This window comes from Vipera ursinii, assembly GCF_947247035.1.
Source record: "Vipera ursinii genome assembly, chromosome: 5".
Lineage (NCBI taxonomy): Eukaryota > Metazoa > Chordata > Lepidosauria > Squamata > Viperidae > Vipera > Vipera ursinii.
In genome coordinates, this window is record NC_139518.1 from 20,876,576 (window position 1) to 20,900,914 (window position 24,339).

The window sequence follows — 24,339 nt, forward strand, 5'->3', positions numbered from 1 at the left end:
CCAGGGTGAGAGGAGTGAACAAACCAGGGAATCTACCAAGTAGAAGCTGTTGAAGGAAAAGTCTTCATTGTGGTTCAGTCAAGCCGAGAATAAACAACACGGCGACTGCTTTAGGAAGAAGGTTGCAGTTTATTGAAGAAAAGAGCCAGACAGGAAGATGGCTCCAGAAGAAAAGAGAGAGAGAGAGAGCACCTGTAGGAAGTGGATTTTTATACCCTCTGGAGCTTTTTGTTTGGAGTTGTTCCTGTGGGATGAACTTTGACCTGAATCTGAATGTGCCCTTTGGCATCTGTGGGTGAATCCTATTATGTCCTGTCTTAGAGTTTGGGTGGGGTATGTAGATTTTAGGTGTCTTTGTCTTCCTAAAATTCTAGCTGGGGGCCTCCAACCTTCCTGGATTATTGACTCAGCCTTCCAGCCTTCCAGCCTTCCGAGGTAGGTAATATGAGGAACCAGATTGTTGGGGGCAATTAAGCTGACTTTGTAATAATGCCGCTTGGGGTGTGTGTGAAAACCCTAATAAGCAGGCATATACATAGAATGAAGGCTACTGCTAAGCTTGTAAGCCGCCCTGAGTCTTCGGAGAAGGGTGGGATATAAATGGAATTTTTAAAAAAATCTACAGAGCTGGTTTCTGCTTGGGGGAGGGAGACTTGGGGCTATAAAGAAAAACTGGGCATGCTTTTCTGCCTTTAATATTTCCTTGAGGGGGGGGGGTGACTTCCCACAAAGCCATGGTAAACAGCCTAGAAAGAACATCAGGCCATCCCTGGGGCCAAAGTGGAAAGCAGAAGTTGAAATGTATTAAACTGGCTTCTTTTCCAGCTAAGCTAGTTCATACACATATAGAAATCTGTGTATGTGGCCACTAGTGGGGAAACCATCTGATGGCACATAACCAATTAATACACTGGAGTTAGGGAATTTAAGGAATTAGGGAGCTTATTAAAGCTGTACTAAGAAGCCCAAACAGGCTTAAATGAGATGCAAAAGGCATCTGTTGAATATGAAAATTTGTGTTTTTTTAAAAAAAGGTTCATGCTTAATTTTTCATATTTTTTGCATATTTTTAAGACTAAGGATTCAACCCTGCCACTACCTATGAATCATATCACATATCTCTGGAATGTGAGATTTTAAATCACATTCAGGGTTAATCGAAGTCCATTTGAAATATTTGGTAGAAATCGAAGTCCATTTGAAATATTTGGTAGAAATCAGTGATATTCCTTCCTCAAATTGTCATTTCAAATCTAGTATTATAAAACCTAAAGATTATTTCCCACTTTGATTTTTTTTAATGATATCCATCTTCGGGCTTTTCTCATTATTTTAAGTGACTGTCAAAGATGGGATCCTGAACGCTTCTTGTACAAAACCAAGAGGAAACGTTATGTAAAGAAACCGTTTCATCGTTTTTGTGTAAACGGTTATGCCCGTACGCTGCGTTTTCACAAGCCTTCCTTTTAAACTCGGTAAAAGTAATCTAAAAATTAAAAAAAAAAACACACAAAAACAACACTTTCGGCTCTCTAACGAACACGCGGGACTACCCACACGGTCTGTACGGGATGATAAAGTTTTGTCTGCCTAGAAAGCAAACGAGTCAAAAACCCGGAAGTGATTATTTCTTTCATTTGGACGTCGAACTTTCTACTTCCTCTTTTTGAGGAGGGGAAATGGAGTAACAGGCGTTCTCGCGAGAGTTTCTCGGTCTAGGGGTTTGTTGCAAGCGGCGAAGAGCTGCTTGTGAGGGAAGGTAGGTTAAGATCGAGAACGCAAGAGCGCGACCGGTTGGCTTGCAGGTTGGGACACCGGGCAGGTTGCGCGATTGGGAAGGGGAAGAATTGAGAGAGAGCTCGTGCCAGACTGGCCGCTGACTGGCGTCCCCGCGACAGCTCAGCCGCCACGTGCAGTTGGAGGGAGGTGGGATGGGCTGATATGAAACCCTTCCCTTCTCCAGCCCCAGATAGCTTCGGAGCCGAATCCAGGATCTGGGCTCAGGAGAACGCGGAGAGGGTGGGTGTGGCAAGAGGATTTCTGGGAGGATCATTTTTATGCCTTATAACAGAGGTCTTCAAACTCGGCCCTTTTATGACTCATGGACTTCAACTCCCAGAATTCCTCAGCCAGGCAAACTGGCTGAGGAATTCTGGGAATTGAAGTCCATGAGTCATAAAAGGGCCGAGTTTGAAGACCCCTGCCTTATAATATTCCTCAACTGTGGCCATGTTAAGATGGTGGACTTCAACTCCCAGAATTCCTGGCTGAGGAATTATGGGAGTTGAAGTCCGCCTATTTTAAAATGGGCCAAGTTGAGAAACACTGCCTTACAGTTCAAAAATTCAAACCTCCCATCTATTTTCTTTTCCCAAAATATGAGGAATGAGCCTAGAAGTTGGGAAGAACTGTTTCTGCCTGCTTTGCCCTTGACCTAAGAAAGAAAAGTCCCTAATTAATAACAAGCCAAATGTGGCACTTAGGTTGACTTTGCTTATCAGAAGGTTGCAAAAGGTGTTCACATCACACCACACCATCATAAATATGAGCCAGTTGCTAAGTGTTGAATTTTGATCACGTGACCATGGGGATGTTACAACAGTTGTAAGTGTGAAAAACAGTCATAAGTCACTTTTTTTCAGTGCCTCTTGCTGCTTGAAAATATTTTGCAATGGAGTGCATATTTTAAATTTTATGGATGAATTTTGAATGGTTCTTTAAAAAATACTGCTATTCACATAATGACTACTGTGCCGTATGTGAAAATTTCAAAAAATACCGATTTACCAGAATGCTAGCTTGCCATTTTAAAAAAGCAAAAATAAAAATGGGGCATTTTCTATAAGTACACTGGTGTCCAATATCTCTTCCCCAGCAGCACTATCTGCTTCTGAATTGTGATAGTTTGTGACATTTGGTTCTATAACTCAATTCCTTCCTTTAACTTCTAATAGAGAGCTGAAATCAGCCCTATAATTGCTTTTACATTTTGTTTTGACACTTGGTATTTATGGAATTATTGGATCCCCATGTCTTGGTTGAAATTGAAGCACATTTCTTCCCACCTTAAGAATTTTAGAATGTGACAGATTTACATCATTCTCTGTTTACCAAGTTCTGACTTTCTTCCACTAGGTGACAGTGTTTGTATCTTTTGAGAATCGCTTGTGGAACAAGAAATGGAATATATGAAAGAGTATACTCCCCTTCACCAGGGGAACATGTGAGTAGCATGACTTAAAAAGTCAAACTAAACATGTAGAATATATGAAGTCCTAGGATTAAATAGGGAATTGCCTATCTGAAAACACTACAGTCAGGCTATCATTGCATATCGAAGTATAAATTGTTAGGTGACAAACTTGCTTATATGACAATTTTCTATTAAATCATGGTGTTATAATGATTTCAGACTGTTAAGCAGTGCAATGCCTGGATAGAATTGAGTAGTACACAATGCCAATCACATCTGTAGGCTAGATTGGAAAATTGAAGGAAAAAAAGGAATTGACAAGTTATCTCTGTATTGGTGCCAAGAACATGGACATATCAATAAAGTAACTTAGGTGTCAGTGTTGACTTAAAGAAGTTCTTAATTTTATTCTTTGATTTCGGGAGGAGGAGGGTACAGTCCAATGAGGTCTATCAAGTATCTGCATGAATGATTTAGCTTTACACTCTAAATACCCTCTCTCTCATTTCCTTGAATTTGGATTATATTCTGAAATGATTCTGAATATAAGCCATTTGGAAATTAAAATATTCTGGAAATGAGATTTAAACTATAACAGATGTAATCTTTGGAATACCATTATTTATACATAGATTTTTATTATGCCTATTAGTTTTATTAACAATGTAAAAAGCATTATTATTTCACAATTATTCTATTATTTGTGCTAAAAACATGATAAAATTGCTTTTTCCAGTAAGAGTGTTACTGATTGCTTGTGATTCAGATAATCTGGTTTGATTCACTGATTCAGGTAGATTTTCTGTCTTGACTCAGAAATATGATTTGATATGGGGCTTCAGTCAAACCACCCTTGTATTTGAATCTCTGAATCAAAATTGCATAGTAATTGATATTAGACTAGACTCTTGGCACTAGAAAGCAAAATTATGTATTATTTTCTTTTTTAATAAAGAAATAATGTGTTTTATTTTAATGATAATTTTATATATTACAGCTTATGTTGCCAATGTGGCATTACAATTCCACCAAACCCAGCCAACATGTGCGTAGCCTGTTTAAGAACTCAAGTGGATATCACTGAGGGGATTCCTAAGCAAGTCACTATTCATTTCTGCAAACAGTGTGAAAGGTACCATCTACTTTCTAGATTTGAAATTAACAACTATGTTTGGATGTTACAATAGGGCAAATTTTTTTCTTGCAGACTTTTCATTACCCTAACTAGGTAACATCAGTGCTGTACTGATGCACTGATGGTGTTACCTAGTTAGAGAAATGAAACTTCTGCAAGAAAACAAGCATACTCAGAGACTACGATGAACCTCTCATTTCAGCTCTGAGCTACAAATATTCTCCTTCAATTTTCTAAATAATTTAGACTAGAATTGTAAACCTATTATATGCTACTCAAACATTCCCACTTAGTTCCAATTGCCAGCAAGTACTCTAACTTGGAAAACCATAGGGTCTATTTAATGTTGTGTGCAAATGAATAATTATAGCTTATTTCCCTCTGCTTCTGATTAAATGTAGATTTGAAATTTACTGCTAGGGTAAACATATTTGATCTAATTAAGAGATCTAATTAAAACTCATATTCTGGCAGAAATTTTCATTCAAAAACAAAAAACAGGGATAGCAACAATAGTGTGTGTAGCTAAGGGACTGTAAAGAAAAGAAGACATTGGAAATATTGAAAGAGGAGCAAATTGGCTGGTTGGAATGATAACCGTGCTTGAAGCCAACTTTGTCAGCAGTGGGGAAAAAGAAATGGACTAGTAAATAGGAGAGCAGATTGATTTATCAGACATGCAGAAGAGGAAAGCATCACAGATTATTTCTGCTGTAGAAGATACATTTCCAAGAATGAACAAACACCTCACCCCTGCCACCAGCCCGGAAAGGACCACCCTCTGTTTTATACAACTAGCTTTAATTTATGTCTAAATTTTTGTGTTTTGATATTTATTTATTTTTTTAATCCCATTTATATCCCGCCCTTTTCCGAAGACTCAGGGCGGCTTACAATCTAAGAAGCACAAATCAATGTGCTTAGCAATAGCCTTCATTCTATGTATATGCCTGCTTATTAGGGCTTTCACACACACCCCAAGCGGCATTTTTACAAAGTCAGCTTATTGCCCCCAACAATCTGGGTCCTCATTTTACCTACCTCGGAAGGATGGAAGGCTGAGTCAACCTTGAGCCTGGTGGGACTCGAACCTGCACTAATTGCAGGCAGCTGGTGTTACTTAAGGAGGCATTAGCCCACTGCTCCACCAAGGCTTTGCATTTGCATTTCTCAATTGCCTAGCTTTGCCTTGCTTGCTGAAGCCAAGTAGAAATATGGTATGAGGAGAAGGAGGGAGAGGAGGAGTCACCTTAAAGTGAGACTGACTTGAATTTTCCCCCCTCCATCTGCGATTGGATTAAAGACTTTCTAAGGGAACGGCTAAAACAATGAGGGTCGGGTCTGTTTCATCCACCTCCCTGAAGCTTTGCACAGGCTCGCCACAGGGCTGCGTGCTTAGCCCCTACCTGTATTCACTGTACATATATGATTGTGTATCGTCCGACCCATCCACTGCGATCATTAAGTTCGCAGGTGATACCACCGTAGTGGGTCTTATTACAGTTGGAGATCAAACAGCATACAGGGGGGAGGTACAAAAACTATCCTTATGGTGTCTAGAGAACAACTTGCACCTGAACATCGGCAAGACAAAGGAAATGATGCTAGACTTCCAGAGGAAAAAAGAGGAACCTGCCCCACTTTATATCGGGGGGGGCTGTGTGGAGAGAGTCTCCTCCTTTAAATTCCTGGGAATCTACCTCTGTGAAGATCTTACCTGGGAAGTCAATACAACCCAGGTGGCCAGAAAGGCCCAACAGAGACTTCACTTTCTCAGGATCTTGCAGAAGAACAGGGTAGAACAACGACTGATGACCTTCTACCGGTCTACTATAGAGAGCGTCCTCTCGCACTGTATTGTGGTTTGGTATGCTGGCCTGACAGCCGCGGATAGGAAGATATTACAGAGGGTGGTGAGCACAGCACAGAACATCGTGGGCTGTTCCCTGACACCACTGGATGACATCGCCAGGGCCCGCTGCCTTGGAAGAGTGAGGAAAATTCTCAGGGACAACTCACACCCTGGTCGGTACCTCTTTACTCTCCTACCATCGGGTAGGAGATATAGAAGTATAGCCAGCCGCACCAAAAGGCTGAAGAACAGCTTCTATCCATAGGCTGTCAGGCTCCTGAACGGGAAATAACTTTATGTATGATAGACTTGCGAGGCCAGCGTGCTGTGCAATTAGCTCACATGGTGTAACAAGATGGTGGGGTTGTCACTGTGAGTTGTGGGGGGACGAAGGGAGGCTCAGCCAATCTCATTGTATACATGTTGTACTTTGATAATAAAGGTTCATTCAGAGATGGGCAACAAACAAGTCAAATAAATAAAATCATTACCCTCATTATAACCATATTCATCCAGAGTGAATTAAGCTCTTTGAATTTAAATACTAAAATGTATGTAATGGGGTATATTGCTGGTAGAAAAACGTGTTGATTGTATCGGTCAGATTTAGATTCAAATAATGTTAAAAAAATAAAACTTGGAATTCAGTGGAACCTTTCAAGATTGTACTATAAGTTACGTTTTATTACCATTGAAATTAATAAAATTAGTCATTGCTACAAGTTAAAAGTCCTGCTGACCCTAAACCATACTATGTTTTTATGTTTAATAAAAAGTATTATGCACCTGTGTTAACAAAACTGACTTCTGGGGGTAGGGAGGGACGTTGCCTTAAAAATAAATGATTTGGTTTATTTTTTTCCCTTTCTTTATATTTCAGATATCTTCAACCACCAGCAGCTTGGCTACAGTGTGCCTTGGAATCAAGAGAACTTCTTTCATTATGCCTTAAAAAAATTAAGACTTCTCTTAGTAAGGTTAGTCATGCATATGTTCATTTTTGTATGAATTTTTCTTACGTTGGCTACTGCTATCACTCTTGAACTAAAATTCAAGTTTCAGTACCCAGTAGCTCACAGCCTTTTCCCACCTTGCTACTTCCAAAACCCAGAGTTCCTAGTTGCTGTGTACCTGTACACTTGAAAACAAATGATTTGAGTTAGGTGAATATAACAGGCATGAGTTTGTTTTCAGAAACCACAGATACTTTTGACACACAGTAACTTTAGTTAAAAGCTAAAACTGCTGAATCGATACATTTCTGTCTATTACGTTTTGCCTTTTTGAACATTCCTATGATAATTATACTTTCCTCTTAACAGGTTCGGTTGATTGATGCAGGATTTGTATGGACTGAACCACACTCCAAAAGACTTAAAGTAAAGCTGACCATACAAAAAGAGGCAAGTAAACTTAAAATATTTTTTTTTCAGAATGACAGAATTAGTGAAGAAATACAAGTGTGCCTTATCAGAAACCCAAGTTATGTTAGCTAGGTGAATGTGAGGGTTTTCTTGTTCATGACTTGTTGAGTTTCTAATAATGATATGCATGTACTAAATGCATTTTTGGAGGGTATATCCCATAAGCTTTGTGGTTGGATGTTATAAAGCTGCCTCCAAGGGGCTGGCCTTAAGCATAACTCAGAAGTACAGTTTGAGTCTGGATGCAGTAGTTTGGCTGCTGAATGTGGGAGTAAGCTTAATAATGTGATGTGTATGTTGAAGTTTCTGCACTGAATACTAATAACCTCCAAGCCCAATTCAAGATATTGTTTTTGACTTTTAAAATCATATATGGTTTAAAATGCATATACTTGCAGGACTGTCTTTCCTAACCAGAACTGGCATACTCTGTGCATTGATTCTCAGGTGGCTTGTCAGGATATCCATTTCATATCAGTTTAAGTATGTAGGAACGGTGTCATTTTTAATTGAAAAAACACTACTGGGAGGTAGATTGAATGTCCATCTTTTCTTTGATTCACAAAGCTTTGAAAGCCAGATTGTTCCAATTATCCAATCTTAGGGCTTGGGGGAAAAACCAGATCTTCAAAGTTTTACAGAAGGCATGAGGGTAGAGGCTTGCCAAAGTTCAGGGGACAGAGGGACAGGAGCTGAGATGGAAAAAACACACTTTTTAGTTCCCATGAATTGACAATATTTAGGGGAGGGACTAGGAGCATGACCACTCATAGTATTGTCATCTAATCCAATCCCTACTTAGTGCAAGCTCTATTATAGTATCTTTTTAAAAAAAGAAAATTTTATTGGTTTTCTAGTTTTACATTTAAATATTTGAAAAGCAACGTGGCGGCTGAGTTGGTCAATAATTCAATAACATACAAATATCTTTAGGACAGATCTTAAACTATTGCATTAACTGTTTCTTCTCTTTTCCCCTTAGTATTTACTGTCTCATATTTAAATTAATACAATTCTTAATATATTGATTAAATAAAAAATAACTTTCTTAATTTATCAATAATTTTTAGTTTATACATATCCTAATTGTTTTAACATTCAATCATTTTAGACAATCAATGTCCTGGTTAATTTTTCCCAATTTTTAGTTTCCCATTAATATTTATATTTAATGTTTGATATTTATAATTTCCAAGTTTTAAATAACCCCAATTCCCTTTATCACAATTCATCACAAGATCTAATGTTCAGGATACACATCTATTTGAATTCTCACCATCAACTAATTAGTAACACAATATAATATTCTTATTTTCTGGTAATTTCCAGATATCTTAAATTTAGTAACCAAAATTCCTCCTATTTCAACATTTACTACTTCCTGTCTTTTTCTCTTAATATCTACTATCTCATATTTAAGCTAATAATTTTTATTATTACCACTAAATAAAAACATATTTATTACATTCATCCATAGTTTTAGTAATAATATATATTATTACTTTTACATTTAATCTTTATAAGCAAATCAGTGTTCAGATTTAACTATTAATATATATACTTCTAAGTTATAAATGACCAAAGTTTTCTTTATCTCATCTCATAACAATATCTAGTATAGAAAGTACAGATTTTATCTGTTTGAATATATTCTAATTCTCACAAGTAAGTCAAAACCCCAATTTTCTTCAGTCTTATTCTGGCTTGCTTTCTTTGCCAAATCGTCTTCCATGTCTGTGCTTTTGAGTCATCAGACAAATCTCCCTGTGTTGTTATGTAGATTAACGTAGAAAAAACCATCTGGTCACTATTTTTTGAGAGGACTAACAAATCATCTCTCTATTTTTCCATCTCAACGTAGTTGTCCTGAACTCTTTATCTTCTCTTCAATCTATTCTTCTTCTTGATTGTCAGGTTCCTTCTGATTTATGTAGAAAGTCTTTTCCTTTTTCCATATTGTCAGTCCCTTTTCTGGGTTTTTCATTGACTGTATTTGTTAACCAGTTGAATCTTCTGTCATAATCTTTACTCATTCCACCTTTTCTGTTATATTCTGTATAATTGATTTTTTTAGTTGTACTCAAAGTTTCAGTTCGTATATGTGGGCTGACATCTTGTTCTTTTCTGTAACCTCTTATTTCATCAGTAGCTGTAAGAATAATTTGATGGATTGCTTTCAACATAGAGAGAACCTGTTCCTGATTTTCATCCGTATTCTCTTAGTAGTATATTAGGTTAAAAGCTTTACAATCAGAGAATGCAAAAAAAAGATTTTGTCACTGGATAGGGAAAACAGCTGGGCTTCTCACAGCTGATATCTCAAGGTTACATAAGTCTTAACATCTGGGCTGCTGGCCAAGTCTCTTTTAAGCAATAACAAATTGTAGTATCAGGTTTAGCCACATGATGTCGCCCCTACCATTTTAAGTTTTCTTTTAAATCCAAAGTTTTTATAATCTTTTCAGTTTTGCTTCTTTTTTATAAGTAAAAACTGCAACCTTCAGTAAGCATAGAAAATCTTTTAGTCCACAAACTTTAAAAAATGGAATTCCAATTAGGATTAAGTTATTCTTTCAACATTTTAAACTCCCTGGATAGTCAGTCGCCGCAGTTTCTAGAGGGAGGGATAAAATCTCCCTTCCCTCTCAACAGGGGGGAAAGTACTCTAAGCAGCTTACGCAGGTTAAAAAAATAGTTATGAATTAAGAGAGGTAAATCTCACCCAGTCTCATCCACACTGCTTTATAATTGCCTGGTGGTAAGTGTGACTTTGGCTGTCTGCAGCCTAGTGACGAGCCATATTGCTATGGACAGTCTTTCATCTTCCAGTTTGGAGGGCTGCCCTGGAACAAGCAGAAGGGCTACTACCCTCCCACTATCCAGTGGGGATTCCCTCCTTGCTGGTCTTCCCTACAGTGCGACTTTCGACCCTTTCCAGGGTCCCCCAGCAAAGCAAAACTCGACGCGGAAGACGGACCTCGCCTTCCAGAAGTCCATGGCGGCCGCGTCAGCAAACCAGAGGTCTCCATTATAGTATTTCTTGACATCAACCATCCTTTGAAGAATTTCAGCAAAACAAAACTCATCATTGTGTTATGCTGAATCAATAAATTTCTTTAATGTCCAGACTGAAAATATTTCCTTCTAGATTTAATCCATTGTTTTTAGTCTTGTCCTCTATGAAAATAGAGAATTAATCCATTCTGTCTTCTGTGTGACAAAGATTATTTAACATTTGAAGATATTTTCCATCAGTTTTTCTTCTGTGGGATAAATGTATCTTTAACCATTGTTGTGGTATGTGGTTTCTAGATATTTCATCGTTTATCTGTGCTTTATGAAAGTCTTCTAGCAGAAGAAAAAATGATAACCATAAACTACATGTCTCATAAGTTTTGAAGAAGGAAAAAAATTAGGGAGAGATTTATTTATTTATTCAATGAATTTGTAAAATCATCTAATTCCCTGTTCACTCAAGGTGGGAAATCTTTCTTGTTCTTACTTAGGTAATGAATGGTGCAATTCTTCAGCAAGTCTTTGTAGTAGAGTATATTGTTCAGTCTCAAATGTGCGAAGATTGCCATCGAGTTGAAGCTAAGGACTTCTGGAAAGCAGTGGTTCAAGTTAGGCAAAAGGTATGTATATGTGCATATGTATCACTAATAGTGAATGCTGAAGACATAATTCATGTCAGGACCCACCCCAAACCACGTCTTAGGAAGACAAAAACTCTTGGAGCCAAATCTTAGTCCAAAAGAAATCTTTACTATGACATGCTTGGTTGTAGGAAATGAGACAGGGCTTAATATTTCCACGATGTAAACCCTTATAAAGAGTTCCCGGTTTAGCCCCCCTTATCCCCATTTGGTCAGTCCCCCATCCTTCCTCTTGTATCATCCATCTCGTGGGAAAAAGGAAGTTAGGACCCTTTTGTTTATTGCTGTCTACCGTGACAAAAACCAGATGCTAGCCCCCCCCCTTTTGTTTCCCCAGTTCAAAAGGCTTCTTCTTTCCTTTCAAATGCCTATTGCTGGTTCAATACACATCTATCCTCTTCTCTTCGGGAGATGGCAGAATCCATGGGATATGTTTGAAACATTCCATTTATGAATATGATATAAATGGATTCTGACAATTCATCTGCTAGGATTTCATCTGATATGTAGAAATGTAATTGCTCTTTCTTACCTACATACACCCAAACACAAATATTCTTGCAACTCTGTGAATCTTTCAACCAAATAGTGGGATATGAGTGCTACAAATAAACAAATTGATTCCAGATTTCTGTAGGAAACATATTTATTTTGGGCTGTATATTTATTCCTGTATACATACCTTATATGGGTTACAGAATTTTGGATTTAAAGTGAAATGATAATAGTCTTAATACCGTTATAGGAATATAAACACCACTCGTATATAAATCTTATTTTGTTTATAGACACTACATAAAAAGACATTCTATTATTTGGAGCAATTAATTTTAAAGCACAGACTTCACCAGAACACTCTTCGGATCAAAGAGATTCATGGTAAGTAATATGCTTTTACATTCTTTCTGTAAAGCTCTTGGTGCCTTTGAGTGATCAGAGTCTCAATACTGTTAGCATGAGTTACTGGCAGTCAAGAATAAGATGCTTGTTTTTTAAAGAAACTAGGTCACAAAGGAAACAGTTGAGTATTATTATTTGTTAGTTAAATAAATTTACATTGCTGCCTAAATATTTTAGGGTGGAATTAAAATTTTCTTAACATGTTTATATAAAGAAATCAACTTACGTTAGTTTATGAAAATATCAAAACACTTTTTAGGCTTTCATGAAAATCTAGGAAGATAAGATCTCTTACAAATAAGCAACGGTCTTCATTTCAATTTCATTTACATACCTACAGATGGTCTGGATTTCTATTATGCTTCCAAACAGCATGCTCAGAAAATGGTGGACTTCCTTCAGTGTACTGTACCTTGTAGGTAAGTCTTTGTTCTTTAAATTGTCCATTGCATAGCTGTTTAAGGCATTGTATACACATAAAAAAAAGACAAACCCCAGGTTGTCAAACTTTTGGAAGAAAAAAAATCGATGCACTTAGTTTATTTTCTGATGTACTCCAGATCATCATTAACAACCCATAGCAGACATACTCATTTTCAATTAGTCTTGTATGCCTGATACTATATTTGAAGATTTACATATTCCATCAATGAGAATAGAATAGAATGAAGCACCAGATCTGGCATTCTCCTTAACAAGAACATTGAAATGTAATTGGAAGAAGGCTTCTCTTTTCAAGATAAGACATTGAGAGAGTCACCTTATCAGTGAAATGCACAAAATATAAATTCAATAAATAAATAAGGTTATACATTCCTATCATGGAAGTAAAATCCAATACATGTTCTTGCATTGCATCTTTGAAGCTTTTCTGCTGTCTTTTGGAAAGAGGGAAAGCTTATGCTCCAAAAATTACTATTAGAATTAGATCCTTGCAGTTTTACTTTTTAATGTATATTCAACATTTGGAATTATTCAAGTATTAAACATTGTGGAGATGATAGTTTATATCTTTGGAGAATGTCGATTTTTTAAATGTCCTCTTTCAATTTCCACTTTTACAAACTAGAAGTGTTTCGAGGAATACAGCCAAGATTTAGATTTGTAATTGTGAATGTGCCTCCTTTACTACTTATTTTACAGGGTGGTAAGGAAGGGATTTTTAATGGGAAATCCAATTCATCCATAGCTCTAATCCAAAATATGATTTGTTGTATGCTTATGAGGACCTGCTAATTATGGCTAGGTTTTGTTTATAAGCCAGGCCACCATGACTTGTTTAGCAAACCATGTTTTTTTTAAAAAAAGAATTATACCATAGCCTTATTTGCTCTGATTTGAGTTTGTCATTTTTAATTACAGAATTAAATCATCACAGCGTTTGATTTCTCATGACATTCACAGCAATACGTATAATTACAAAAGCACTTTCTCTGTTGAGATTGTTCCAGTATGCAAGGTATTTTCTGTCTTTGTGGATTAGACAGTAAGAAACTACACATCCTTTTTGCCTGGAGTGGAATGATCCTTAGAGATTGTATTTTTTCTTACACACACACACACACACACACACACACACACACACACACACACAAACAATTTATATGCCACCTAATTCCTTGTTAAGGGGTTTTGGGTGGCTTTGAGCAATGTTGAGCAGCAAATATTGGATACAATCTGAGAGAAAAAGAACCGAGCTGTCCAGTAGATTCTGAATATGGGGTCCCTGTAAAAGCATTAATAAATTACTTCAATTTGTCAGAGATGGATAATCTGTGGCTCTTTCGAGATTGCCTTTTAAATTCAGTCAGACTACATTAACTTGGAGTCAGATGATGAGAACTGTGCTCTAACAACATCAGATAATTATTTTCATTCCTGGCTTACATCTTAATGTCAGTACAGTGTTTGGTATGAAATCTCATAAGCACAATTGAATTCAATTGGATGTACGTCCAACTGTATAGTCTTGACCAGTAGCAGTAACTATATAAGCAGCAACTCAGAAGGGTGTGGCTGACTGATGAGAACAAATAAGTTTGAAATGGCTATATCAGTCTCCCTTTAATTCTTTGTTAGCAATCCAAAACATTTATGCAAAATAATGATTGTCGCAGTTGCGACTACCGCCTGTGGATGGCCTGAGTTTGGGCTGATAGAGGCAAAAAAAAAAAAATTGGCCCATATTTGGGCCGGCTAGGTGTTCAAAACACTCAAGACATATCTCCCCTGCCTCTTCCCTCCCCAATGCAGCTGACAAAGTGAGAGTGGCCTAGAGGTTAAAACAACTCCCTAATGTGCAGTCATCCCAGGTTCGAATCTCAGAAGGGTGTGGCTGACTGATGAGAACAAATAAGTTTGAAATAGCTATATCAGTCTCCCTTTAATTCTTTGTTAGCAATCCAAAACATTTATGCAATTTTTAAATTCTATATATAGATGTGCATGTACTTATTTGATCAACTTAGCAGGCAGGAATAAGTTAATCTAAACAAATCTTTTTTAATACTATTTTAATCTCCATTTAGCATTAATAAGATGATATTAATTAATTAATTAATTCTTTACCTCATTAATTCTTTAATACCTAGAAACATATCAGTGTAGTTTTCTGATCACCAGATGTCTTTCAGGACTGTAATATTTTATTAAAACAGTTTACGATATAAAATTGAAATAAATACCATTTTTGGTTCTTGTCCTTCATCTGCAGGACAATGTTGTGTGTTTGTCACCAAAACTGGCTCAAAGCCTTGGTAATATGAGCCAGATTTGCATTTGTATCCGAGTAACCAGTGCCATTCACATTATTGATCCAAGTACTCTTCAAAGTAAGTTTGTTGATATTTTCTCTATAAACTGTAAACTTATAATACCAATAATAAGAACTTGGCATGAATTTTAATTTAAATACAATCCTAAAGCCTTTTTTAAAAAAAACTGAATTACAGTTGAAAACACATCTTTGGCATGAATATATTTTCGTGATTGGGTATACAAGGAAGCTAAATGAATTTTTAAAAAGAAAATACAAAAATTTGAAAACATGTTTTTCAAAAGTTTAAAAATGTAAATTGATAATAAAATAATTTAATAAATGAAAACCTGCTAACTGGATGCCACCTTACAGCTGTTTTAAAACAGGGCTCCTGATCATAGTTGTGGTGTCATTCAAGATTCTTCACGAGTGTTTTGCCCTTGAAATCAAAGCAGCTAAATGACCCAAAACCCAGAAAGGCAAATCTTGAAATGAACTCATCCAGTCAGGTTTTGGTATTATATACAAATCCACTTACTCATTTATAGCTAAGTTGTGAATGGTCAATATTGACCTGGTTTTGCCCTTAGCAACTAGAGGACTAGGTTAACAATTTGAATATCTTAGAACTTAACTAGAAGAAATACTTCCTAGTGATTCCTCCCTAAACTGTCCATTCTATTTCCCCAATCAGAGCCTACAAACTGCTTTACCAACATCAGATTACCAACCAGATAAAGATTTATACCCAGGAATATCAACACTTGATTCATAAATATCTGTTTTTGTTCCTATTTTCTTCTTTTGCTCTTTCAGTTGCAGAAATAGATGGAAATACTTACTGGCGCCATCCTTTTAATAGCTTGTTTCATCCAAAGCAGTTAGAAGAATTTATTGTAATGGATATCAGTAGAACCTATGAACAGAAGCAAGGTGCTGGTGCAGGGATGAAATCCAATAAGGTAACCATATTTGCTTGGTTCTCTGCTAGAAGCTTAAGCGAATCTTGCTTTCTGATTATCTTTGTTTCACTTTGCAGAATATTGTATAAATGTATGATAGTGGTTCCAGTGGAATCCTTGTTTTCTTCAGAATGATTTAAATATTATTTATTCTTATAATTTATAAGCTAAAAATAATTATGTAAAACCACTGTAAGTGTTAATTATAAATATATTAAAAACAAAACAAACAAGGAAACAATAAATATTAGTGTGTAGTATACTTAGTTTGGATAAAATTTAGCAGTTGGACTAACTGCTAAAGATTATAATTTCATCCACAGAGTTATGCTCAGGATTATCCCTATAGGGTTTTTTTGCTTTTTAAAGGGTTGATCCAAAATTTGTCATGCTGTACTTAGGGTATACCCTTTAAATGAGCAGCATTTTGCAATTAAACATGAATAACCTCCCTCTTGGATTTCAGATGATTGGATCTTTGAATAAGTTTGGATTTTACAATTTAGGGTTGTGATTAGTACACTTTTATTTAGGAAAACAATTTGTACCACAGTCTTTTGAATTTATGAAAAGATACACACGCACACTTTCTTTAGAAGTATATGAAAACACTTTATATTCAATAATGTCATGACAAGTAAATGTGATACAATTAGTCTTACAAAAAGGCATGTTGTAAATTACTATAATTGTTTTTGTCTAAAATAAGCAAGTTTTCACTGAAGAAACATTCTGGATTAAAGTACAGGTATTCCTTGCTTAATTACCACAATTAGGACCAGAATCAGTTGTTCAACGAAGCAGTCATTAAATGATACGTCACATGAGTGCTTCACTCAACAACTACAATCCTGTCAATTCCTTTTACAGTCATTAAATTAAATGGGTCATTAAGTGGAGGGACAAGCACGGGACTGCCTCAAGGGTTTAGAGAAGCAGGCCCCTCCAATAAAGGGTTGAATGCTGGGAAGCCCCCACAACAGAGCAAACAGCTACTCTGCAGAAAGGTCCAAACAGCCAGGAGGTTCCAAGGGCACGCCACAGTACGAAGAGTTCCCCACTCACCCAAAAGAAGGGCAGAATCCCTGGGAAACCAAAGGCCAGAAAAAAATAAATGCCAAATGCTCCAGCACCTAAAATGCCCCTTTTTGCCCTGGAGCGGTAGAGTTAGCTTTGTGCTGAAATGAAGGAAAAAGCATTTGCCCTCACTACAAAAGAGAGCATAGCTCTCCCAAATCTGCACAGAGAACCATCAGTCCCAAAAGGAAAAGTTTTGGCTTAGCTACCTGTGGGTTAAAACCACAAAGCAGATTCCTTTGGGAGATCAGCTTCAGCTAGGTTTCGTATGGGTTCATCTTCCAAGCAGATTCCTAGGAGAGATCAGTTTCAGCTTGGCTTACCAACAGTTGTATCAAACAGAGCTTTACTTTGTTGGGATGTACAAGTTAATCATATATGCATTATTATTATTTTATTACTTTAGTTTGCAGTTCAGTGACAAGCTAAATGAAACCCATGATTCAGTATTCCTAATATATAATTCGTTATATTATTTGAAAAGCCACATGTGAAAGTACACTAAATGTATAGTGCATTCCATGTATACAGAGTGATTACTAAATGGGTGGAGAACATCAAACAATTGCTTGAAAATCCACATGCGAAAATACTACATATAGTTCAGAAAAATTGAATTATTTGACTAGAAAGTAATTTGCAATTGTTTTGCTTCAGTTAATTAACTACTTTTCATATATGTACTGCTTTTATTTTGACATTTCTAAGCATTCCCTTGCGGAAGCCTGGGTTCAGAAAACATCAGAACTGAATACAGACCATCAGTATTTCTGTCGTACTCACTTGGGGCATCTTCTGAATCCTGGAGATCTTGTATTGGGGTTTGTAGTATTCTGCATCTTTCTCTGCACATACACTTTTATAGTTGATACACATGGTAAAATTCAATGGGAGAGGGAAGAGTTGAAAACGAAGCTATTGGGTGGCCAAATTATGGAAGGATTCCAGTCAGTTTTTCCCATTATATCTGATTGGGTGCTCATTGGTAAAAGATAGAAAACATTACAATGCTTTATCTTTGTAGTTTTATAACAGATTCCTTGTGCTAGTTGGTGTTTGGACTCCAAAGTCCACCACTTGTATTAAAATATGTGTCCTTTTGGATATTCCCGCAACTGGAAATTGCATTTGCTTCTACAAAGAAAGCTTTATCACAGGAGTGTCAAACTGCCGGCCTGTGGGCCAGTTGTATCGTGTGGAGGCTGTGCCCACCCCAGTTCCAGCAATGTGAAAAAAGTCACGACACGTGACGTGATGTGGCGAGTTTGACACCCATGCTTTATCGGGTCTCTAAAGTCTTGGTATATCTCTTGGATCAAAGCACATTGGGATTCAGTACTTTTATATGCTTTGGAAAACTGACAGATACAGATTCTATCAAGTCTCTCCCCTTGTTAATATTCTGGTTATTTGCATAATGATACATGTTGAATTTTTCATGAAAGTATTCAAGGGTAATTAATCCTGTTATAAATTTTCTCCATTCTACTCTGTAGTATTGTTTTGGAAATAATACTTTTGTTCAAATTTATAGAACAATATATGATTAATATACATTTTTCATATTTTTGTTTTCTAGCTTTGATTTGGTTAACTGTAATCTGAATGATGAATTTGCAAATAAGATGAATCCCCATAGTGTTCCTGATGTGGTATGGTTTTGATATATTTTTTTTAAACAAGTCATTTCTTAAAATTAAGAACATTCATAGATTATGGCATATGCTTCTGTTCTGAAATTTGACAGTTTTATTTTAGTTTTGTTTTGCTTTCTTATTTAATTAATTGATTTCTTCTGTTCTATTTATATAGCCACTTATCTTACAATAGTATCTCTAGGTGACTCACATTTAAAAACAATACATTAAAATCCAGTACAAATAGCATATTAACATCCAAATGTTTTGTTGGATTACAGTCCACAGAATCCCATATAGGCTAGGAATTCTAAAATTTACTGTATAAATAGATCTTAATATATACCTAGAATTCTGACTTGCTTTATTTTCTATATGTATATTTTGGTAACATAAGAAATTAATTTTGTTTCATGTTATATTATCATAGATACAGAAATTATATTTGTTTTTCTTGTATGCCCCAGTTCTCTAACAATCACTATGTCCATTTTTATTTCTGCATATCTTAAACACAATCACCCTATCTCCCAGAAGTGACTGAATTTTACATGTTTGATGAAAAAATCACATTAAAATTTAATTTAATTTACAATTAAAATTAGGCCAATACTTTCAAGAATATTCTTGTTGTATAAGAGAGAGCATATGAATTCCCAAGGTTACACATAACCTAAAAAACTTAGATTCACACATCTTCAATAGTTGTTTTCAAATGGTAACTTTTAAAGTTCCCACTTCTAGTTTATTTGTAAAATGCTATTAACACACTCCATTGTCTCCTTATTTATACCTTAGGTCATTTCTTTTTTCCAGGATCAATTTAAGGTATAGAATAGCCTAGTTGTAGACATAGATTTAATAAGCTTGCTAGTTCCTGTCACATCTATTCTTGATCAAAATATTGGTTCATAATCTGCACTAAATACGAAACAGCTGGATTATATAGAGAAGCTATAACATAATGAGTGACTTTTAATTTTATTCTTTGGAAACTGGTCTAGCAGGGTTTTTTTCATATAAAAAGTAAAAGTGCTTTCAATAAACAGTATATTGCCTTTGCACTTTGCACGGTAAAGAACCAAAATGTCAGTTCTAATATTAGTTTTAGTCAAATTATTTATAAATGTACTATTTAATAAAAGCATTGATCTCCAGGAGATCTCAATATTTTCCTATAAACTGTATTGATCTAGGATTTGTTTTTTCCCGTTCCATTCATAGGTTTTGATTAAAAAAAGTTATGATCGCACCAAGCGTCAACGGCGCAGAAATTGGAAACTGAAAGAATTACAAAGAGACCGAGATAACATGGATACCGAAGATGAAAGGTTATGAAGTCTTTTAACCTTTTTTTATGTAATGTTCTTATCCTTCTTTCAACCAGCTTAATCTGCCTACTTGTGCTCCCAGTAAGTTGCTTGCAGAAGATCTGTGTGAGAACTATCTACATGATATATATATTTATAAATTCTCAAACAAATTAAAGAATATAAAAATTGAAATTAATTTTTTTGAGCTACAATTACATAAAATGGGGAAATCTAGGATGTTTTTTTCACTAAAGTTAGAGCAGCAAGTTTTAACAAAAACACAAATGCTAGGAAGGAGCTTGTTCTGTAAACCTTTTGACTGAATTTGCATATTAGCCTAATCATACTTTAGGTCGCTTGGTTTTGGCTTAGCTTATTATACAATCTCAATTATTTTTACTCACAAATAAGTGGATCTAGCCAGTAAGGCTATGCAAAATTTTTGAAAAGAGCACTCTGCAAAGTACCTTGGCAGAAGCAAATCCCTTTGCAATGCATTGACACAAAGCACTTCTGAAAGTATATATCCTATGGAAGATTGGTACAGCTGTTTTAGGGATTTCTTTGGCTGTCTGTTTATTTGCTTGTGTTGTGCCTCAGGGTGCAGAAACAGGGCACTGTGCCGCACAAGAATGGGGCAGGACTAGCGAGTATCACACAGGTATCAGCCCTGCCCATTTGTGTCGGGCGTGTGCTCGCAGCCCCGTGCACATGTAAAATGCTTCCCCCTCCCTTTCCCTCCAGTCCACCAACCAAGAAAAGTTGGTGACCTCTTAGTTATAGGACATGCCTTTGAGCCAAATATTTGGTTTTTGTTGTGATTCAGTGTCAGCCTGTGCTCCCAGCAGCTGAGTCTGATTAATCTGAGGAGGAGGGGTTTGGAGAGCCTTTGGTGTCAGAGGGAGGCTCTGATGCACTGCAGGACTCTCAGCCTGGCCCCTCCAGTCATGTTCCTCATGAGGCTCAGCTGTATGAGTACAAGGTGTCGGACTCAGAAAAGTTATAGCTGAATCTGTTCAGAGATGCTAGAAGCAGAAGGCCATCCAGCAGAGCAGAGCAGAGAAAATCAATGAGGCAACTCAGTGAGAGGAGGAGAAGGCAGTGAGAAGCCACATCTTGGGACTGATAATAAAAGGGGAAGGTGTGGGCGGGGCTGGTTGCTGGTTGCTGAAGGCAACCGTTTGGAGACATTCTAAGAGAAACCTGGTCTGTTCTTGCTACTTCTGTTTAACTCTTGTTTGTTGACTCGTTTGATATTTTAATTCATTTATTGAAGATAATATTCTGTTGCTTTTTTGTTTGAACTGTAAATAAATTTGGGTTAGGTTTTTCCAGCCTATTGACTGTAAAAAGGAAAAAGGGGTTGTCGCTGACACATAAACAGGGCCGGTCGTAGGCTGGAACAGAACAGTTTTCTTCATGTTACTTGCATGTACATGTAAGTGATCTAGAATATGCATAGATAAAAATGTTTGATTATTTCCAATGTGATATTTTTACAGACAATACCAAGACTTCCTAGAAGATCTGGAAGAAGATGAAACAATTAGAAAAAATGTCAATATTTATAAAAGTAAGTTTCTCACCCGAAATTATTTCATTCTTCTTGAACACTGCAATGTTAGGGAATATTGCATCTATAGAACCTGTAATTCATGAGGGTTAGGGGTTATGTTTTACTTAAATTAGCTTTATTGCTAAGATGCGTTTGATTATTAGTGATTCACCTACCTCTGTTCGATCTGCCAACATTTTTGTAACTGAGGATTGAAGTAATTTGGCCTAGTCATTAAAGGGGCTGTATTAGAAGTTCTAGCCCGTCTTAGGCATGAAAGCCAGCTGGGTGACTTTAGGTTTTCATTCAGCCCTAGGAAGAAGGAACTGGCAAACCACATCTGAAAATTTTGCCAAAAAAAACCCTGTATAGACTTGTCCCTGTAGTCACCAGATGCTAAAATTAACTCAATGGATCATAACAGCAATAAGGATAAAGTACAAACGCATATCACTATGCACATATCCATTTCTAAGATTATGTCCTTTGTTTTATAATAAATTTGTTAACAAGGCTTTAGGAGAACTAACCATTGGTTAGTTGATTTTATGGGTGTCTGTTCTCTTCATAACTTAAGAAGTTATTTATATGATAATGCAAAGGTAGCACAGTATTTTTATTTTATTTTATGTGTACCTCATAGAAATGCGTAAGTTACCAATCTTTTAAGATTGCAACATTCTATATCATGCAGAAAGACATGATTTTTGGTCCTGTAATAATTTCTTTGTAGACTATATGTTATGATTTTATATTGTAGATCCAGTGATACCAGTGGAAAGTGACATAGATGATGATAGTATTCCTCAAATCAGTCTCACTGAAATGCTTGAAGACCTTCAGATATCTGAAGATGCCACAGGGGGAGAAGGTGCCGATATGCTAATGGGATAAGTTAGGAGGTCTTGCTAATTGAATTTTGTTCTTCCTTGAAAAATAGTCACTAAGAAATCTGTAACAGGCATTCTTGACCTGAAAAATAAATAAGATTGCTAAGATTTGCAAGAGGTTAAAAAACAAATACTCCTGAAAGGTATAGTTATAATGGTTTATAAAAAGAAAAATAATATTTTAAGTTTTTAAAAAATTATATATCAACATATTGCAGAAGGTTTTAATAACTTTTAAGTGTTGAAATATATGAGTCACGAGATTATCAGGCAGATGATGCAAAGACACAGATTATAATTATAGTACAATTTATTTAATTCATATCATTTGCATTATGACATCATGCTCCATAAAATGTCATTTCTCCTCAGCTATTGTAATTAAACTACATTTTATGGTTTAGGACTGTATGTGAATTCAGCCAATTTTAATTAAGAAATCATGTTTAGGATTAAGGTGATAGTATGATACATGAGCCCCACAGTTAAGTATACCAAGTACTTTAGAACTATATTTGTGTCCAATTCTTTCAGAGTCATGGTGGTTGAAATCCAAATAGTAGAGAATGGTCAGGCTGGCGTAAACTCTGTTAACTTCACCAACAGGGCATGATTCTTCAGCCTTCTCATATGTTCATGAGGTAAAAAGGAACATCGGTATTACAGGCCTGAAAAACACCTTCTTTGTAGTTTTTTCTTCATTTGAGGAATATACTCTCATTGATGAAGTTAGAAGTCAATGTAAATCATATAAAAACATTTCTTAAAATATGCTGTATTAAGCTGACAACATTTTATGGTATAAAAATGCTAATTACTTTTGTATTGGCTTTCTTGATATGGCATTATCTGTTCCAGGTGATCTTTAAAGAACAAGGTAGTCTTTTTTTATTTCCCTAACTTGATTATACATGCCCAGGCACACTTTAGAATGCTAATTAATGATTACAGATACTACTTAATTATGCAGTGATATTTCACAAGTACTTGTCTATGATATAGACATGTAAGAAAATATGGCACCTGTATTTGTGAAAGCAGAATAGGGAAATTAGGTTATTTTTGTCCTTGCCAAATCAATTTTTTTACAGATGTGGCATAGTTTGGGGAAACTAGCATAAGAAGTCTACACAAATAATTTTTTCTGTTGCATTTCATGATCTCTCCCTTGAGTTGAGGCAGTACCAAATAGCTTTTTAATGGTTAAAAAAATGAACAATTCCATTAAATAAGAACAACCATCATAAAATGATTTCATACAAGATTGGTATATTATGCATCATTACAGAGTAATTAAATAGAAATGGTATCATTGCTGAAACAGTTTTGGTAGTAAAAATGCATTTCTTAATCCATATAATAATATTTGGAGGTATAGTATTTAAATCTTCATAAGCTTTCACTCTAAATGTTACTTGTAGAGCAAGTGTTACATCAAAGAAGCTTTAGCAATTACACACACACACATATACATATACATATACACATATACATATACATACAGTGCTTTTTTTCTTAAAAAAAAAAAAAAAGGTGCCGGAACTCTCATCTTGTTAATCTGGCACGCCTACTGTGTGGGCGTGGCCAGCTCAACATCACTTGCGTCAGGGGCACTTGTTCGGAGCTGGGCAGGATTGGGGCAAATCTGAGGGTCTCTGGCAGAGGGGGGATGGGACCGGGGCAAACGCTGGGTCATGGTCCATTGGAGGAGCCTCACTGATATTAAAGTGGGTGGGGGAAGACATGATATTAAAGGGGCTGGGGGAAGACAGTGTGTGAGAGAGACAGAGAGATTCCCTTTTTGTAAGTTTGCTTACTATGCAATGCTTTCCTTTCCCCACACTTTTGCTTCCCTGCTGGCTCAATCTCTGTTTCTCTCTGCCGCCCAGATCTACAGCTGCAGAGCAATTTCGCCCCCCCCCCCCCCCACAGCCGATCTGGGCAGCAGAAGCATTTTTTAATCCTCTGGAGCTCGTATTGATGGCCA

At 36.2% G+C, this 24,339-nt stretch overlaps 1 protein-coding gene across 1 annotated transcript; it reads left to right on the top strand.

The window, feature by feature from the left end:
* Positions 1-1,674: 1,674 nt before the first annotated feature.
* Positions 1,675-23,175, top strand: NMD3 (NMD3 ribosome export adaptor). The gene is made up of 17 exons (XM_083363479.1): positions 1,675-1,759; positions 3,136-3,223; positions 4,191-4,325; positions 7,061-7,157; positions 7,503-7,583; positions 11,111-11,239; positions 12,049-12,139; positions 12,501-12,579; positions 13,523-13,619; positions 14,874-14,991; positions 15,735-15,880; positions 17,666-17,778; positions 18,537-18,609; positions 19,819-19,925; positions 21,410-21,480; positions 22,223-22,333; positions 22,887-23,175. The coding sequence occupies exons 2-17, from the start codon at positions 3,180-3,182 to the stop codon at positions 22,910-22,912; spliced, it is 1,518 nt and encodes a 505-aa protein (XP_083219605.1). The 5' UTR covers positions 1,675-1,759; positions 3,136-3,179; the 3' UTR covers positions 22,913-23,175.
* Positions 23,176-24,339: the final 1,164 nt, after the last annotated feature.

What these genes read in the sequence shown, in the direction of transcription:
- NMD3 (XM_083363479.1), top strand. Translation starts at nt 3,180, where the DNA reads ATGGAATATATGAAAGAGTATACTCCCCTTCACCAGGGGAACAT. An exon ending in TTAAGACTTCTCTTAGTAAG is followed by an intron (nt 7,158 to 7,502) that starts GTTAGTCATGCA and finishes TCCTCTTAACAG; the next exon opens with GTTCGGTTGATTGATGCAGG. An exon ending in TGATCCAAGTACTCTTCAAA is followed by an intron (nt 14,992 to 15,734) that starts GTAAGTTTGTTG and finishes TTGCTCTTTCAG; the next exon opens with TTGCAGAAATAGATGGAAAT.